The sequence below is a fragment of the Enhydra lutris genome, unplaced genomic scaffold (genome assembly GCF_002288905.1).
Source record: "Enhydra lutris kenyoni isolate GAN:26980312 unplaced genomic scaffold, ASM228890v2 scaffoldscaffold31, whole genome shotgun sequence".
In the NCBI taxonomy this organism is placed as follows: Eukaryota; Metazoa; Chordata; class Mammalia; order Carnivora; family Mustelidae; genus Enhydra; species Enhydra lutris.
The window spans coordinates 2,803,460-2,821,367 of record NW_019154115.1 but is presented as its reverse complement, the minus strand read 5'-3'; the positions used below and the strand labels follow the sequence as shown (position 1 = coordinate 2,821,367).

The window sequence follows — 17,908 nt, the reverse complement described above, 5'->3', positions numbered from 1 at the left end:
AGTGCCGGTCTGCGTCCGGCGCTGCTCGGGGAAGAGGGGACTCCCTTGCCCCCAGACACGTCCCTCCAGAAACCCGCCGACGTGGCTCTCGGGTATCTTCCCCGAAACCGTTCTGGACGCACACGGGAACGGGGACGAGTCGCAGATCTTTAACAGAGCCCCACACAGAGAGTAAGGTCTCATTTGCGTCTTCGCCGAAACCGGGAATGGCGCCCGCCTTCCCGAGCCTAGCGACACCAGCTTCCGTCATCTGTGGCGCCCTCCGGGGTCCCGGGGCCAAGGGGACGCTCAAGGCCCGCCCGGTTTTCACTGAGGCAAAAGCGAAACAATGCCCGCCCCTCCGCGAGCAGGAAAGGGTTGGCGGGCACGGGCGGGGTCGGGTCTGCAGAGCAGGTAGGGTCCCCCGGCCTGGTAGGGGCTCCACCTCCGGGCGCCCGCGGCTTGGGCCTGCACCCGGGTCGAGTCTTGAGGCCTACGTACGGCGCGATACGGCGGGGGCGGGCCGCGGCCGGGGACGTCCCCTCTGCCCTCCCGGAACCAGTCTCCACTGCTGCCGCCCGGACCGGAGCGGCGAAGGTGGGTCCTCCAGAGCCTTGGAGTCGGGGGCTAGAGCGGCCAGGCCACCGAGCCGGGTCGAGCAGGGACTGGCGACGGCTGCGTCACGCGAGGGGCGGGGCCGCCGCGGGCGGAGGCCGAAGCCGGAAGCGGAAGAGGCGCTCGGAGTGGGGAGTGGGGCCTAGCCGCAGCCGGATCCTGGGAGACGGTGAGTGTGGGCCCAGGCCCACGGCGGCGGCGGCGGCGGCGGCAGCGGCGGGGGGTGAGTCGGGAGGGCGGGCACAGTGGGTGCGGGTCTCCGGGCTCTTGGTTCCGTCTCGGTCTAGTCTCTTTCTTTCTCTACCTCGGCCCGCCTCTGGTCGCGGCCCCGACCTCTCACCCCTGACCCGCCGCTTCTCCCCCGGAGGGGCGGTCACCGCAGACCCCGACCTCTCGATCCCCCGGTGTCGGAGTCTGAGCTGCGGCTGAGGCCCCTGCAGGGATCCACATTCAGCCCTGCACCTCCCGCGGAATGGGGTCGGGGTCCTACCTGGGAGAGCCTGGAGGGGCCTTCAGACCCCTCCCATACCCTCTGCTCGAGGCCTGCAGACTCCTCCTCCACGCGCGGCCTGAAGTTTGATTCTAGCTCAGGCTGGCCATCCGCCTGTTCCCCGGGTAGCCCCTCGCCGCCGCTGGCGGCGGTTATGGGGGAAGGGGCTTGGATCTCTGAGACCCAAGACGCGTCAGGAAGGGACGCGAGCGAGGGCCGCAGGCCTCCAGCCTGTTTTGTTGTGATGATGGAGCCTCTCCAGCCCGGGGGAGGGGCCGAGTCAAGCTGACACTACAAATGCCGGGGCTGCTCCCTGGTCCGGGGGAGTCTGTGTGCTTTTTAGTTCCGGGTGCGGGTGCCCTGGTGTGGAGCTGGGGTGGGAGTTGCCTGAGCCGGGCCCCCGTCGAGGCGGAGTTGGCGGCCTTCCAGCTTCCCTCCTCCATGCCCTTGAAAAGGAGGAGCGTTTCACCCGGTGGTGGCGGCTTGTAAGGTGGCAGGTTTGAGGTTGCAGCGGTGGGGCCGCGTCAGCCAAAAATAACCATGGGGCGCTGGAGTGGCTGGGATCCGGTAGTGCAGACGCTGACCTGGCTGGCTGCTCTTCTTGTCAACCCAGTTCTCTGGCCAGGAGCTGCAGATGAGAAGCGGACTAGGCCCCTGCACAGAAAAGCTGGCATCCTTGGCTTGGTTTCCTCTACATTATCTCTTTCTTTGCTGTGTAAGAGCAGAGACTTCTTGAACATAATTGTGACCCTTAGCTTCCTTAAATAACCTATTTGCTGGGGTCTCAGCTTCAGAACTGATTGGTGAGAAATGGGATCTAGAGCCCTGGCTGGGAAGATAATGAGGAACATCTGGTATTCCCCAATATTTCCCCTGTCTAGAAAGTGTTGAAGCAGAGGTTATCTCCTCTCTGATTACCTTGCGTGGTACTCTGTAGCTCTCATCCTTGTCATCTCCATTGCCAAGTTGACTGGAAGGTGTTTTTTGCAATTTTCAGGTATGGCGACCTAGAGTCATGAGGCCAGTAAGTGGAGCACTGGGATTTAGTTTGGGATTTTCTACCCAGGGCTCTCACCCCTCCTTGGAAGGGACTTATAAAATATCCTTTGTGTCCTAACTTAGACCCAGAGGTGTTACCTGGAGTCTTTTTAACCTTGTTAATGAAATGACCCAAAGCCGTGTGCTGGGCATTGTTAAAGGAGTGGCGTGATTTAATCCTCACAGAGCCTTATAAGAGATTATTATTCCCTTGTTGCAAGAGGAAGTTGAAGGTCAGAGTAGTTTAATAACTTGCTTGAAGGCACACAGCTAGAAGTGGCAGTGTTGGGACTCAACATCTGTCTACTCTGAACCTCTGCTCCTCCCACTCGAGTACAGGGATGGGCATGAGAACCCTCCGGGTCCCTGGAGGAGTTGGCCTGGTGTGGACCAGACCACATCGTCCAGCTCTGGAGCTTTGCCTGCCTGGCCACCAGAGCATCTTCGCTGTCACTTAGGGAGATGTGACATACTGCCTTCATTCCATAACTCGGGCACCTGACCCAGGTAATTGCAGGAAAACCGTGAAACATTCATTAGTCAGCTGATCGTCAAAATAGAACAGCAGTTTAAGCTCTTTAGGAGCAGTTGGTGTTTACCTCCGAGGGTTGCTGGGGCCTGGGCTTCGAGGTAGATATGGGGAGAAACCTGCTTGTGGGGAGATCGGGAACAGAGGATTTCTCAGGTTTTCCGGGGGTTTAGTCAGATAGGCCCGGCTGCCCTGCCCGTCCACAGGAGTTGGTTCACTCTGCTCTCCTGATGGACCCTTCTCGTGAGCTGGGGCAGCCTCAGTGGGTTTGTCCAAATGTGCTGAGTAAGGCGAGCCCAGCACTGACCACTGAAGGCTGGCGAAAGCCAAGTAAAGGGTTGGGAGGAAGGCTGGCCACGATCTCTGGCCCAGCCTTCCAGCGGAGGCAGTGTCCAGGTTCTGGGTGGGTGGAACCAGGAGCTGGCCTCACATAGCCTTCTTCCTCAGCTCGTGTCTGATCCAGCCTGGCGGTTTCCTGTGGTGGATTTTAAGTCCCTGCCAAACAGGCACGGTGAGGTAGGGCCCTTTGGGCAGGCCTCTCCAAGCACACAGGCTGCCAGACACTCAGTCCTCCGGCTTCTCCCGAGATGAGCATAGGAGAGGGTACTGGAACTTCGAGGTAGGATCTAGCAGATCTAGCAGAGGATCTAGCAGATCTAACAGGGGATCTAGCAGAGGGGGCAGCGGTGGTACAGTTGGAGGCGAGGCGCTGCCTGGCGTGGCACTGCAGGTGGTCGGAGGGTGCTCCAGGGGTCTTGGTGAGAGACTCGCTGCTCTGAGGAGGCTGGCGTCAGTTTACTGGTGCTGAGACAGAGTATGGAGCAGCAGGGGCTGGACAGACCCCCAGGTCTGTTTGGTCGGCCCGTCGGATCGGCTGGGGAATGTTTGTAAGACCCTGTGGACCATCCTTCTCTAAAGGCTGGCCTTCTCGTTTCTGCCCATGGCCCCTGATACGGAGGTGTGACCTTTGCTCCCTTGAGGTCCAGTTCAGGGCCTCAGTCAGGCAACCTGGCCTCAAACTTGAGGGCTTTCACCCTTTGCTCCTGTGTTTGTGTTCCCTGCCAGCAGCCCTTGGGCCTCTGGCCAGTCACTTCATAGAAGCCCACAGACAGGAGAGAATGGCGGCCAGGAGGCTCTCCTCTCTCCTTGGCCTTGGTTTTCTGGGATGGTGCTCACCAGCGCCACCCCCCCCACCCATTCTGTCGCTGCACCTGTGCGGGCTGGCCGGGTGACCTGAGTGCTCGGGATGCTGGGCTGGGGAGGCAGCTGTGTGTTTGTTTATTGGCACAGAAGGGTGTTGCCCGTTGTGTGCTGTTGGACCAGTGTGACCTCAGAGCTCTTTTTTGCTTCATAAACCCCTGGGAGGGGCTGCCCCCAAACACAACAATGGGCCTCTTCTTCAGGAGCGCCTGGGCGCCCCGAGTGGCCGGAGGTGACTGGCTGCCCACTGAGCGGGGCTCCCTTTCCCGTGGCTTAGATGCATCACTGTAAGCGATACCGCTCCCCTGAGCCAGACCCGTACCTGAGCTACCGATGGAAGAGGAGGAGGTCTTACAGTCGGGAGCATGAAGGGAGACTGCGGTACCCGTCTCGAAGGGAGCCTCCGCCCCGGAGATCTCGGTCCAGAAGGTGACAGGGGGCTAGGTGGGAGGAACGGGCTCCATCCCTGGGCAGGGCTGGGGAGACAGTGTGGAGGCTTGGGGCGGCCCTGGGCTCCTTCCGGGCCTGCCGCCTCTGCCCCCCTCATCTCAGCTGTGTTCGCGGCTATCCTGCTGCCCCTTTCTCTGTCCTTGAGTCTTCCTTCTCCAGACTGGTTCCCTGTTTCTAGGCCAGCATCTCCCCTGCTGACTTCTGAGCCTCCTTCAGTGGGATTCATAACAGCCTCTGTCCTTTCCGGAGGTTGGCTCCTCATCCTGTGTTAGCAGCCACAGGGAGTCTTGGGGTGATAGGACCCTCCAAGGCCCTTCACCCTGCTCACCTTCCCCCGTGCTCTGCCTCCTGTCCTGGAGGGGTGCTGCCAGCAGCCTGGGTTCTGGAGGTGGGACTTCGTGCACATGCCTCCCACCCCCATCTGGATGCCTCTGCTCCAGCGGGCCGCCCCATGAGCTTTTTGTGGGGGCCTCGCCACACGCCTTTTGCCCAGAAGCAAAACTGGGCTGGTAGGAGGAAGCTTCCCATCTTACTAGTGTCCTCGCCCCCTCCCGGCAGCCATGACCGCCTGCCCTACCAGAGGAGGTACCGGGAGCGCCGGGACAGCGACACGTACCGGTGTGAAGAGCGGAGCCCGTCCTTCGGGGAGGACTGCTACGGGTCTTCGCGTTCCCACCACCGGCGGCGGTCGCGGGACAGGGAGCCATACCGGCCCCGCAAGCATGCCCACCACTGCCACAAACGCCGCACCAGGTCTTGTAGCAGCGCCTCCTCGGTGAGTGGTGGCCGGGGTGTGCTGGCTGGGGCCTCAGGGCCCTGTGGCTTTCTAGCCTTCTCTCAGGCTGGCGGGTCCCGGTGAGTACCGCCAGCCCTGCGCCCGCGCACTGGGTGTGTGTGCCTGTGTGTGTGTCTGTGTCGTCTGGTCCAGGTGCAGGGCTGAGCCAGAGGCCCGGCCCCTCCATCTTCGGGCCACTGTGCTGGTGGCGAGAGGGGCTCTGGCTCCAGCGATAGCGCCCCCCCGCCCACCTGTCTGTGTCTCTGCACTGCTCCGGGCCACATGATGTGCGTGGCTGGGGACATTTAGGGAACCTGATAGGGCTGATGGTGTGTGGTCTGGCGATGTGTGGCCCAGTCTCTCGGGTCCGCAGCCCTCCCCAGAGGCCCGGAGGCCGGAGTGCCCACGGGTAGGGGAGGTCTGCCCGTCAGCTCAGACTGGGAGCGGCCCCTCTGACCTTGATCTCCAGCCGGGCCCTCTGCAGCCTTGCCTCTTCCTGGGAGGGGCGGTCAAGATGAGGGGACAGGCTGCCCATGTGATGGGGCGCATGGACGAATGGCAGAAAGGCCTGCGGCCCTGGCCTCTTCTGCTTGCTGGCCAGGCACCAGGTGCGGGCTCTCGCCGTGGTGTTGGCACGGATGGAGGCGGTCTCGATCTCGGCCGAGGCCGGGAGCCCACGCGGCACTCGGGCCCCTCGTGCGCTTGTCAGGGGACCTGCTGTCTTCTCTTCTCCTCCCCGTCCCTCTTCCCTCCCGCCGGCCAGGAGGCCCCTGAGGATCAGTGGCGGACCCAGTGCAGGGGGCCAGGCATCTCTTCTACTCAGCTTTCCTGCGACTTCCTTGAGTGGCCACAGGTTGAGGGTTGACCGCGACCACTGAGCACGGCCTGGTGGCCTCTGTGCCCGCAGCCACACACTGCTGCAGGATGGCAGTGCAGGGCTGGGGCTCTGCTTCTTCTCTTTCTGGTGACCTCTGTCGTCATGAGGCCATGAGAACCTGGGCGCCGAGGCCAGGGCAGGAGCTGGCGTGGGGCCCGCGGGGGCCGTCGTGGGAGGAGGCCGCCTGGCCCAGCGGTTCCCGGGCTCCTTCCCCGCTCCAGGCCGGCGGCACAAGGGCCGCCGGCAGCAGGCCGTTTGTGGTAGTGACGTGACGTCTGGCCGCGGGTGCCGTCTGGGGGCAGGTGGCAGACGTGGCTCTGAGTGGCAGCTGTCGGGCCCGTGCAGGGCTGCGTGTGCGCAGAGAGGCAGGCAGGGGCGGGCCGGGCGTCCTGCCGCTCAGGCCGGAGTGGCCTCTGGCCCTTCCGCACGACCGGCCGTGCGCGGAGCTGGCCGCCTTCTTGCGCCGTCCTCAGCACGGCTTCAGCCCGGCAGGGGCCGTCTCGGGAGGGCCCGGGAGGGGGACGCACGGTGGCGAAGGGAGTCGGGGCTGTGGCTCTCGCGCGGCCCGGCCCCTTGGCAGCAGAGGCTCGGTGGTCTTTCTGAGCGCCGGCGGCGCCCTTCTCTTAGATAATGTCCGAGTTTTCCTTACATACCTGTAGCTGTTTTTACTTTTCTGTTTTTGAAGTCAGTTTGTGTCTTGACGTGTCCCTTGCAATATCCCTATCGTTATATATGCTGTGTGCCTTATGAAATGCTGGGATCTGGAAAATCCAACCAACCAACCCGCCGGCTCCTCACCGTCTCCACCTCTGCCTTTGACTGACACCTCAATCTGTCAATCGGAACCGCCTACCATGCGATGGGTCGGATGGCGTTTCGGGGGGCGGTGCATGCAGAGAAGCCAACAGAGCAGTAAGCGCAGCAGCCGGAGTGTGGAAGATGACAAGGAGGGCCACCTGGTGTGTCGGACCGGCGATTGGCTCCAGGAGCGATGTACAGCCACCTTTCGTAAAACTTTACCTCTCTACTTCCTCCCCCCTGTTAGACGAGACCTCTCCTGCCCGGAGGGGCTTCTAGTGCGCGTGGCGCCTTAGCGGGGCCACCAGTAATTGCCTGAATGACGCAGACGCTAGCAACTTCTGTTTTTAAGAGTGTAGCCGTGAGAGAGAAACCTTTTTTGTTCTTGAGAATTTGAATGCTGTGAACTTGCAGGAGCTGCCGGCCCTCTGCCCTGCAGGCCCTCATGCACTGCTTCTTTTCTCTCCTAGATGAGATCGTGGGGAACTTGGGCGAAGGCACGTTTGGCAAGGTGGTGGAGTGCTTGGACCACGCCCGGTGAGCGGCTCTGCGGGGTGGGCGGTGGGCGTCCGAGCGGGCTCATGGCAGGGGGCCGGCCTGCGAGTGCGGGGCTTCTGCTGATCCCCTGAGATAGGGAGCCGTTCCCAGGGCTCCGCAGCCAGGTGGCCTCCCTGCCCACGAACTGCTGGCTGGCGAGGGGCGCAGCTCTGGTGGCCCTTTGGCCGCAGGACTCTGTGGTGGCTGTCGGCACATGGCCAAGGCCCTGGCCCTTCTGTGGTCTGGGCCCGCTTCCTGCCATCTTGTGTCAGGTTGGGGCTGGGAGGCGGGTTGGGAATACTGCAGAGCCCCGCCTGAGCAACCCCTCCCTGGCTTGGGAGGTCCGTCTGAGAGGTTGGCCACCCGGCTGTCCACTCCGCTGGCCAGCTCCCTTTGGACCCCCTAAACCCGGTGCATGGCTGGGTTGAGAGGAACCAGATTCGGGCTCTCTGACCCTGCCGGGTGCTGTCTTCTCCCACATGGCCAGGCCGGACTGCATGTCCCTCTGGGTGCATGCAGATGGAACGGGGCTCCTCCGGTGTGTGTTTGGGGGCTTCTGGGGAGCCGTGCTGCCTTCCAGGCTGCACGGTGAAACACTTCTGTTCCCTCGCCATTCTGGCAGACCAGAACTTGTGCCCCTCTGCCTTAGGCTGGGAGGCCACCTCCCAGGAGCCCACTGCCTCCCCTCTGAGGTCACTCTCATTGGTCTGATGCCTTAGCTACCAGGTGCCCTGTCTCTCCTGTCCCACTGAGCCATGTGCTGCCCATCATGATCTTCCCATTGTGCTCGGGGTGAAGAAATAGGACCCATGCTCCCCTGGCACCAGGCCACCATGGTACTGGGCGCTCAGAAAGGACAGTTAGACCCAGCCGTCCCGCTAGCCTGGTGGCCTTCCGTATAAGGTAGCGACGGTGACTGACAGGAAATCTCCCTGGGCACCCCTCAGACCCAGTGTGGCCCCCGAGGTTAGGGCTGGGGTCGTTGGGCATAGGGAAGGACATGTAAACCATACTGGGACCTGAGAAGTGGGGGGCAGATCTGTGAGCTGTGACACGTGGGGGCAGCTAAGCTGTCTGGGCCGTGTCCCCCCACCCCGAGTAGGTGGTGGGGAAGTGAGTCTCTGAAATCATTAAGGGGCAGCCACAACGCTTGGGGGACTTTTAGGGGATCCAAAGGTAGTTGGCCAGCAGGGTGGTAATGAGGGGGGTAAATTGACCTCGGCCGAAGGAAGGGCCTGATCCCCGGCACCATCCAGCCCGGGCGGTGGCTGCCTGCGGGAGCTATGAGGTCTCTGCTGAAGGTGAGAATGCCATTGAGGGATCCTGCCCTAGGAGCCTGGAGTGAGTGGTCTTTCCTGAGGTCTTTCCCTGCCCTGAAAATCTGGGAAAGTGGGATAGGGAGAGAAGAACAGGTTATTTTCCAGAAGATGCCTTTGCCCTGGGGCTTGTGAACTTTTTCCTTAGGCACCAAGCAAGCCTCCCAGGGGCCTCAAGAGGCCATATTCTTGTGGGCCAGCGCCGTCTCACTCTCGTTCCCCCCGGGCTTCTGAAGTCTGGCTGGCCCTTCCCACTGGCCGCTGAGCCTGGCATTTGAACCTCAGCATGGTCCCTGCTCTGCGGGCGTCCTACAGGCAGCCTGTGGGGTGGGGCTGGCGGATGGGAAGCGCAGAGCAGGGATTCTTCAAATCCTTACTAGATGCTGAAGAGGCCTCCTGGCACACGAGAAACGCTGTGGCTGGTTGGTTGGCAGGCAGCTAGAGGGAGTGTAGTAAAGGGAGCAACCCGGGGACCCTACTGCTGGCACCCTTACCCTCTTGCCAAAGCTTTGTCTCATCCTGGAACCCCCACCCCAGGTGGAGCCATTTGCCCAGACCTGGAGATGTGCTTTAGGAAGGTCAGGAGGTGCTGTAGGAAGGTTCTAGCTGGGATGGCCTGGCCAGGGTCAGGGCTGGCTGGCCTACAGGTCAGGTTACTGAGGGAGTTGGTGTTGGTGCTGGCCGGCAGGCTGGGCCTCTACTCCTTTGCCTGCTGTCTGGGGAGCTGGCAGTGGCTGGTATCAGAGAAGTCCAGGCTGGCCCTGACTCACTAACTCACAGATGCCAGGGGAGCTGGCGGGGTGGGGCGGCGGCGGCGTTGCCTGGAGACAGGCTGGGGGCCAGGCGTCTGGGCCCTCTGGAGCAGGTCCTGTTCCTGGAGTCCTGAGCACGGTTTGCCAGGAGCTGCGAGATTGGGGTGGAGGGTGGGGGGCGGGGAAGGACTAGGGCACTTCTGAGAACCTCTGCTTCTTTCCCGGCTCCCAGAGGGAAGTCTCAGGTGGCCCTAAAGATCATTCGCAACGTGGGCAAGTACCGGGAGGCTGCCCGGCTAGAAATCAACGTTCTCAAAAAAATCAAGGAGAAGGACAAAGAGAATAAGTTGTGAGTGTCTCAGGGAACGAGAGGGAAGCTTTCGGTGGGGACAGAGTCCGCTCCAGTTGCAGTTGCCCGGACCCCCGGCGGAGCCGAGGCCCGTCACCCAGTTGGCGTACAGAGCAGCGCACCCAGGCCCCGTGAGTCCCACTGGAGGAGCCCTGGGGTCGCAGTGCAGGCTCCACCCCAAGGGTTCTGTGCTCCGAGGCGGCCTCCCGGGCCCGCTTCCGTTAAGTGTGGGCCTTGTGGGTCACGGCGGGGGTCAGACCAGACGCAGCCCCGCAGCTGCTGCAGCGCTTACACAGCCGGAGGGCTCCGAAGTCGAGCCGCCCCGGTGTACCCACACGGAGCAGTTCCTCTCCCATCAGCCCGGTGCTGAGCCCCACGGACTCGAGAAGCTCAGTTAAGGGAGCTGGAGAAAGGCAGGCACGATTCCATCTCTTTCCGAGGTGCAGGGATTATGGCCACGTCTTAAGTAGACGGGGCAGGACGCCTTGGGCCAGAACTTCCCCTGTGGCAGCAGGAAGTCTAGTCCTTGCCCTGAGCTGATCAGGGTGGTCTCTGATGGGAGACATGCTCTTTGTAATTGAGGGTTTTTCTTTATGGGCATGGTTGACCCAGTGGCCTGGGGGTGGGGACCAGCCTCATCTGAGGGAGGGGCAGAGACTGAGCCCCCCCACACCCAATCTTCTCCTCTAGCCTGTGTGTCTTGATGTCCGACTGGTTCAACTTCCATGGGCACATGTGCATCGCCTTTGAGCTCCTGGGCAAGAACACCTTTGAGTTCCTGAAGGAGAATAACTTCCAGCCTTACCCCCTGCCGCACGTGCGGCACATGGCCTACCAGCTCTGCCACGCCCTCCGATGTAAGTGTCCGTGCCCACGCCTGGTGGCCTCCTGCTCCCCCGCTCACACCAGTGCGCTACCAACCATCATGCCCGGCCCCAGAGGCACTGGGTCCCCTTTGGCTGAAAGGCCTTCAGGGAGGACTGTCTGGGAGGAAGGAGAGGCTTGGTTCCCCTCCAGGGGGCCCCTGAGCCCACCTATGCCCCAGGCACTCAGGAAGAAAGGAGAGGCGGTTCCATCCGTCCCCTCGTCCCCTCTCACCATCCTGCGGAGGATGGGATGGGAAGGCTGAAGCCTGACTGTGGATCCCAGCCCCGGGCACTGTCCGCACAGACGCCCTTCGTCTGACCACCCCCTCCCATCTGTCCGCCGGCCTCTCAGAGCTGCTTTTGGAGGTTGTGGGGCTTTCAGAGGTGCCCTGCACCGTAGGGCATGGTGGTCCACACAGGACAAAGGCTCCTTAGGGGAGGAGCCTAGAGCAAGGCTGTTTGGGTCTGCACAGATGGTGGAGGGGTGGGAGGGCCCGGGGGCCCCAGACCCCACCATGTGCTGAAACTCCCTCTGAGGAAGCAGGGCTCAGGCTGGAGAGAGGTGGGTCATGCTACGGGCCGGGTCTTGACCACCAGCTGGGAGCATGGAGTCAGAAGGTGCTAACTGTCTGGGCGCCAGCATTGGTGGGACAGGAGCTGGAAGGAGAAGGTAGAGGTCTCCCCAGGCTGAGGGATAGGAAGAGGCAGGGCCGGCCTCAGGTTGTGTTTCAGGGGCGGCCCTGTGGTTATTCATTGTTCGCTCGCTGCCACCTTAACATTCTTTGTGACTCCTGAGTGAGGGGACCTGCATGTTCATCTTGTCCCCGGGCTGCATCCTGCAAATCACGCAGCCAGTGCTGGGGAGGAGGAGCCCCCAGGCTGATGCTGCAGCCTCGGCCGGAGACAAGCTGAGGAGGAGGAAGAGGGAGGTCTTCTATACTAGATGGGAAGTGTCCCCGCCCCTGTTGTTAAGTATCAGAACTGGCCACGGCCCCAAGCACCGAGCACTCACAAGGAAAGCCAGCGTGGAGGCAGAGTCCGCTGTGCCCCCTGCAGAGGCTGGGGGGGATGAGGGTGGCCGGCAGACCAGCTGTGGGGTTGCAGTCTCGTCTCGCACCGGCAGTGGGGCCCGAGAAGCAGCCGGGGTTCTCAAGGTTGTTTCCTGCTTCCCCAGTTCTACATGAAAACCAACTGACCCATACAGACTTGAAGCCAGAGAACATCTTGTTTGTGAATTCAGAGTTTGAAACTCTCTACAATGAGCACAAGGTAGGGGTCGGGAGAGGGCAAGGCCGTGCTCTGTGGTAGGTCACCCACTGGGACAGGCTCCTGACCTGCGCGCCCTCCTTGCCTCAGAGCTGTGAGGAGAAGGCAGTGAAGAATACCAGCATCCGAGTGGCTGACTTCGGCAGTGCCACCTTTGACCATGAGCACCACACGACCATTGTGGCCACCCGTCACTACCGCCCACCTGAGGTGATCCTTGGTGAGTGACTGGCTAGCCCCCAGCCCGATAAAGCGGACCGTCATCGGGAAGGGAGGACTAGGGGCGGGGATGTGCCTGCCCCCAGGGGCCAGTGTCACTGTGGCGGCTCACTTGGCCTTACCTGAGAAAGGGCCTTGTGTTGGGGTTTGGGCTAGGGTCCCGCCCGCCAGAGTGGCAGCTGTCCTTTGACATCTGGGCTGGGAGCAGGGAGCTGAGTGTCACGGTCTCCTCCCATGTTGGCTTTCAGAGCTGGGCTGGGCACAGCCCTGCGACGTCTGGAGCATTGGCTGCATTCTCTTTGAGTACTATCGGGGCTTCACACTCTTCCAGGTAAGGCCTCCTGCATCATGGGGCTCACTTGAGCTCTGCTCCCTGGGCAGGCTGCAGGGGCTGGCGTGGGAGAGCCCTGTGACCATCCTGCGTCAGCACGCTGGGACACTCGGGCTCCTGAGGTTGAGGAGTGGAGCGCCCAGGGATACTCGTGCTCGGCCTCAGCGTGGAGGACCATAGCAAGAGGAGCAAGCATTTGAGGCAGGAGCACAGCCTGAGGGAGGAGGGGGCAGAGAGGGGCTGAGGTCAGGCACATTTTGGAAAGAGTGAGGGAAGTCATTGGAGAGAGGTGTGCGGTGATGGTTAAGTCCACCCGAAAGGCTAAGGAGAGTGAACTTGACCTTGAGAGAACTGTCTGGCAGGCTGCCACCATATCAGAGGCCGGGATTACTGTTCACTGGTGGGTTCACATCTCTTGGGGCAAGGAAGGCACCTGCCCATCTTTTTGGGTCCCTTATTTTTTTGAGGGGGCAGAGGCTGGTACTGACTCCTGCTTGCTCTATCCCTGACTTTCCAATAGACCCACGAAAACCGAGAACATTTGGTGATGATGGAGAAGATCCTAGGGCCCATCCCCTCACACATGATCCACCGTACCAGGTAAGCAGCTGTGGAGATGCCTTCTTGGGTGGCCATGGGGGCCTTTCCCATCTTGGCCTTGGGTCACAAGCCAGTCTTCCGGGACACCCTGGCTCCCCCAGGCTCCTAGCGGCCTTCCCTCCTGTACTGCACTCCAAGCTGGGAGACATTTGCCCAGATCTTCCTCCCCTGCTGCACTGGCCAGTTAGCATCCCCGGTGGCTCTGCGGTCACTCCCCAGACTGCCAGGTCTCCCCCAACCCCTGAGGCTTGACCCCTTCTTTCCTTCGCTTCCAGGAAACAGAAATATTTCTACAAAGGGGGCCTGGTTTGGGATGAGAACAGCTCTGATGGCCGGTATGTGAAGGAGAACTGCAAACCTCTGAAGGTCAGTTTCTGGCTTCCCCCAGCTCGGCTCATGCCAAGGAGGCCCCAGGCACTGGGCAGACACACAGCAGAGACCGGCCGGGCAGCTACAGGCTGCCTCCTCGCTCCGGCTCTGTGGGAGGCCACACCCGAGGCTGCTGGGTGCGGGCCGTGGGGCTGCTTGCCAACCGCCCCCCGAGGGGCCCTTAGCCCCGCCCCTCCCCCACAGGGTGGCCATGGATGTAATGGGGGAGCACCAGAAGAGCCCGATGTCAGAGACCTTGCTGCCTCCGGTGCTCCTCTTCTCTCAGTTTTGGGAAGAACTAGGCAGGACTGAGGTGAGGGGGAGGGAAGATGTAGACATGGCCTGAAATCCTCTGTCGACGGCATCTGGTGCCCGGACCAGTGAATTCTACAGAGGGGACACTGCCCACCTGTCGGGACGTTGCATGCAGGGGCAGAGGCACCAAGCCAGCGAGACGCTCAGAGCCAAAAGCTCTACGCGGGCATGCAAGGAGCAGAGCCGCTCGCGGTCCAGGAGGGCAGAAGTGGTCCTCCGGGGGGCAAGCACTGGCTCCTCGAGCCCTGCAGCAAGGCCTCCCAGAGGCCCGGGGACCCGCGGTGGCCCCCCGGCCCCGCCATCACACTGCGGCACCTTGTGTCCCTGAGCAGAGCTACATGCTCGAGGATGCCTTGGAGCACGTGCAGCTGTTTGACCTGATGAGGAAGATGTTAGAATTCGACCCTGCCCAGCGCATCACACTGGCGGAGGCCCTGCTGCACCCCTTCTTTGCCGGCCTGACCCCTGAGGAGCGGTCCTTCCACACCAGCCGCAACCCAAGCAGATGACAGGCGGGGCCCCCCCTTTGGGAGCTGGACAGCGGGACGGGGCTGCCCAGCTTTCTCTCCATGCTCCACCACCGGGCCCCAGGGCCAGAGCCACCCAGCGAACAGTGCAATGTGAAGGAAGGCCGGAGCCTGCGGGGGACAAGACTGGATGCCCAGCTGCCAGAAAGCACAGATTTGACCCAAGCTATTTATATGTTGTAAAGTTATAATAAAGTGTTTCTTACTGTTTGTAACCCCTGGTACCGGTGTGTCCGTCTCCAGGCTCCTTGCCTTCCCTTCCCACCTTATTAATAAAGACTTTCTTAGCAGTTCAGCTTGTGGAGAGCTAAGTGTGAACTGGGCTGGCACGGAAGGGCTAGCCAGTGACCAGACAGAAGCCGCGTGTCCCTCTGGGCCACGGAGAAGAGCCCGCAGGTGGCAGGCCTGCTGGAAGGCAAGTTTCCCTTGGCGCCCATGGAATCCCTGGCCGGTCAGCAGCTGATTTGACCTCTGCCTCTGGCCCCATCACCACCTGCCACTTCAGGCCGCACCTGCCCAACCACCTGACTGCAGGTGGGCAACTGTGAGCAGACCCTGCTGGGCTCCTGGGGCGGGGTGGGGGGCACCTCACTGCAGCCTACAGAGCGATTTACCACAGAGCCCAGGACTCTGTCATTCAGCTTTATTTTAAGTGCTGGTTTTTGGTTCCCCAAGAGCTGCATGAGTGACAGTCCTGACCCCCCGACTGGGGCCCCCTGAGGACAGGATGCCTCTGGAAGGAGCTGAAGGCAGAGGAATCATGCTGATGTGAATACCACCAGGGAAGGCCCATGCTGAGGGCAGGAAGCTGCTCCAGAGCCCCCTTCGGGGAGAAGCCAGGCTCAGGCACGAGCTCCCAGTGCCCCTCCACAAGGCCCTCACCCCCAGGGCAGCTGCAGCTCACCCAAGCCAGCAGTGTGTGGCGCCAGGGCTCCTAAAGCTGCTCCCCTACTGTACCCAACTGGGGGGGCCTTACTGCGTGGCCAGGCAGGTACCCAGAAACTATGCAGTGGTTGCTTATTAAAATGCCTATGACCCAGCACTGCTCCTCAGACTACGGCCCTGAGTGAGCAGAGGCTCAGGGAGGATACACACAAGGCCCTGGGCCTCTGGCCTCCTCCCACTGCTGGAGACGATCAGACCTTCAGGGAGGATGGGAGGGGAGGAGGGACCAGCCCTCTGCCTCCCTCATCTGCTCCTGGCTATGTTCCTATAAGAAAAGCGTTAAGCAGCCTGAAACCCATGGCAGCAGGGCCTATCCTGTGTCCATGATCCCTGGCAAGCCGTCACACTCACCCCCTTAACCAGAGTGGGTGCGTAGAGAGCAGAAGCTAAGCCTGAAGGCCTGAAAAAGGCTTTAAAGCATGAACTTTTCTGCAAGAGTCCCCGTGAAGGACCCCAGGGCATGGCTCCTGCTCCGAAAGCAGCCTCCAAGGCCAAGCCTGTGAGGCCCGAGGGCTTTCCCCCCGTAGGGTCTGAGCAGCCTCGTGCTCCCGTGGCTGAGCCCTGCCAGCAGCTCATCTAGAACTAGCTGCATTTTGGCATCTTCTGAGATCGGGCGCTGGCCCCGAGCCTACTCATCTCGAGTGGACAACCATAAAGGGTTCAAAGCCCAGACACTGTAAGAACTGGGGTGGAGCCCAGACAGGGGAGGGACATGCGCCCTGCTCTGGGACGACAGCTGCAGAGGACCATTGGAGCGGGAAGACGGGGCGGGGACAGAAGAAAGGAGGGTACGTGGGCAGGCAAGGAGGCAGGAACGGGATGGTAGTGGCCTAAGACAGAAGCACCAGGGAGCCTCTTCTGGCTCAGCACCAGGCTCCCTCAGGGACCTTCCCAATACTGAACATTAAAGCTGCACCCTGAGGGCTCCGGCCCCAGCTAGAGAGGGTATGGGGCGGGGGGCACTGCTGGCAAGATGGGCACTGTGGTTCTACAGTAACATGACCTTGTACTACCTATGCTGAAAACAGAAAAACAGTATAAAATCCCCATACAGTAAAACCATCCTGATGCCGCCCCCTTCCTTGCCTCTCAGAATGATGGAGTGGAAAGGAAGAAGGACCCTTGAGAAAAATCCCAGCATACAGTTTGCATCAGCTCAGGAGAAAGGGTCAAAAGCCCCCAAACCAACTTGTGGCGGGGCTCTGGGAAGGGCTCCTCAGAGCTCTGGCAAGGAACAGAGTGCGAGTCTGCCCTCTGGCGGGCGGCTGCAGCACAGCCAGTTCGACATGATCAGAAGGGCTGGTGGGGGTGGGGAGCAGAGGACACGGAGCCAAAGCAAGTACAGGCCCCCAAACAGGACCCGCCCCGCCCCGCAAGGTGCTTGCCCAGGCCCCAGTGACTGTAAACCTGAAACACAGTCCGTGAGCTGCCTAAGTCTGTAAACAAAGCCCCACCCAGCCACACAGGGGGCCAAGTGGAGAGATGCCTAGAGCCACTTGGCCTGCCGCCCACCCAGGACACCCAGTGGGAAAGCCTTCCCTGGCTACCGGCAGGTGACAGGTCATTTTTAAATGTGATCTGTTCTCTCACAGAAGTAACAAATCCAAAAGTGAAAAAACTGAAGGTCCATGAAGCTTCACATCCTTAAGGCGTTCGTTGTCAAGTTCAGTGTGTCCAGAGCAGCAGGGGCTGCAGAGTCCGACTCGCCCAGCGCCCCTCTAGGCAGAGTGTAGCGGAATGACAAACTTGCAGCCAAAGGGTGAGTGGTAGCTGATTCCCACCTCCTGGAACACCTGCTGGGGGAGGCCGATGTCGCACAAGTAGACGCGGCCCGCGCGCTCCCCCAGGGGCAGAGGCAGGCCCAGAGCCAGCGACCACTTGGCGTCGATACCCTGTTCGCCTTCATGCACGGGAGGGTCAATGCTGAGCACCGGTGCCCGGTTCCGGTTGGCCCAGGCCACGGCTGCCTTGTACCAGGGCTGGTCCCGCAGGAAGGCATTCTCGGGGCAGTCCAGGCAGTTGATCACCAGGTCCACAGGACTAGAGGGCAGATCTGCAGGTGGGAAGAGCGCCACATGGGAATCACGATAAGGAGAGAGCAGCCCATGTGGGGACTAGGACCCAGATGGCCCCAAGGGGGGTCTTGTTCTGACACCACTCTGTGGCCTCACCACAGGCTGGCTTTCTCAAGGCGGGACCAGCCCCAGGACTTCCAAGGCCAGGCTGGGCTGGGCACCAGAGACAAAGGGCATGTCAGCCCAATGGACCAATGTCCTCATGGAGCCCCCCAGGGCGAAGCCCTGTGCTGCGGGCCGTACAGGCTGTCTCCGGGGACAGCAGACACACATCCAACTAACACACGGGGTACACTAGGAAATCTGAGAAGGGGGAGCTGACTGCCACTGAGTTAGCCCTCACAGGGAGCTCTGCCCACACCCCAGCAGAAACGGGCTGACTGCCACGTGCGACTAGCCCAACAGCAGCAAGCTGGCCAGAACCTTGGGCTAGCCTCCTCACCCGACCTGAGCCGGCCTGGCCTTGCTGCATCCTGCCCCGTGTCCATCTCATGAAAACAGGCTCTCCTTACAGCCCAATCTGAAGGATGGAGAGGGAACTGATCACTTCTTCAGACACTTTAAAAAGTTTTTCTGCTCAAACCAAGCCTCTGGGACAGCAGAAGAACAGATGTCTCAACTACGTAAGCCTTGACCAGCCTAAGAAAGTATCTTGAGAATAGGAGAAATCAGACCAAATTCAAGGTCAGC

General features: G+C 61.2%; 2 protein-coding genes across 3 annotated transcripts in view; one reads left to right on the top strand and one right to left on the bottom strand.

Annotated features, from left to right (window-relative positions):
- The first annotated feature begins 721 nt into the window (after positions 1–721).
- LOC111153192 (CDC like kinase 3) lies at positions 722–14,413 on the top strand. Its single transcript, XM_022512055.1, has 13 exons — positions 722–763; positions 4,129–4,280; positions 4,860–5,076; positions 6,850–6,946; positions 7,222–7,288; positions 9,589–9,705; positions 10,396–10,562; positions 11,746–11,840; positions 11,928–12,057; positions 12,305–12,387; positions 12,908–12,987; positions 13,263–13,353; positions 14,004–14,413. The coding sequence occupies exons 2-13, from the start codon at positions 4,129–4,131 to the stop codon at positions 14,178–14,180; spliced, it is 1,473 nt and encodes a 490-aa protein (XP_022367763.1). The 5' UTR covers positions 722–763; the 3' UTR covers positions 14,181–14,413.
- Positions 14,414–14,826: 413 nt separating this feature from the next.
- The window catches only part of LOC111153194 (enhancer of mRNA decapping 3), a 60,833-nt gene continuing 57,751 nt past the window's right edge, over positions 14,827–17,908 (bottom strand). For both annotated transcript variants that reach the window (XM_022512056.1, XM_022512057.1), the window contains exon 7: positions 14,827–17,196. In XM_022512056.1, the coding sequence (XP_022367764.1) occupies positions 16,862–17,196 (335 nt within the window). In that variant the 3' untranslated portion in view covers positions 14,827–16,861. The remainder of the gene's footprint in view (positions 17,197–17,908) is intronic.

What these genes read in the sequence shown, in the direction of transcription:
- LOC111153192 (XM_022512055.1), top strand. Translation starts at nt 4,129, where the DNA reads ATGCATCACTGTAAGCGATACCGCTCCCCTGAGCCAGACCCGTACCTG. An exon ending in CCCACCTGAGGTGATCCTTG is followed by an intron (nt 12,058 to 12,304) that starts GTGAGTGACTGG and finishes GTTGGCTTTCAG; the next exon opens with AGCTGGGCTGGGCACAGCCC. An exon ending in GGGGCTTCACACTCTTCCAG is followed by an intron (nt 12,388 to 12,907) that starts GTAAGGCCTCCT and finishes ACTTTCCAATAG; the next exon opens with ACCCACGAAAACCGAGAACA.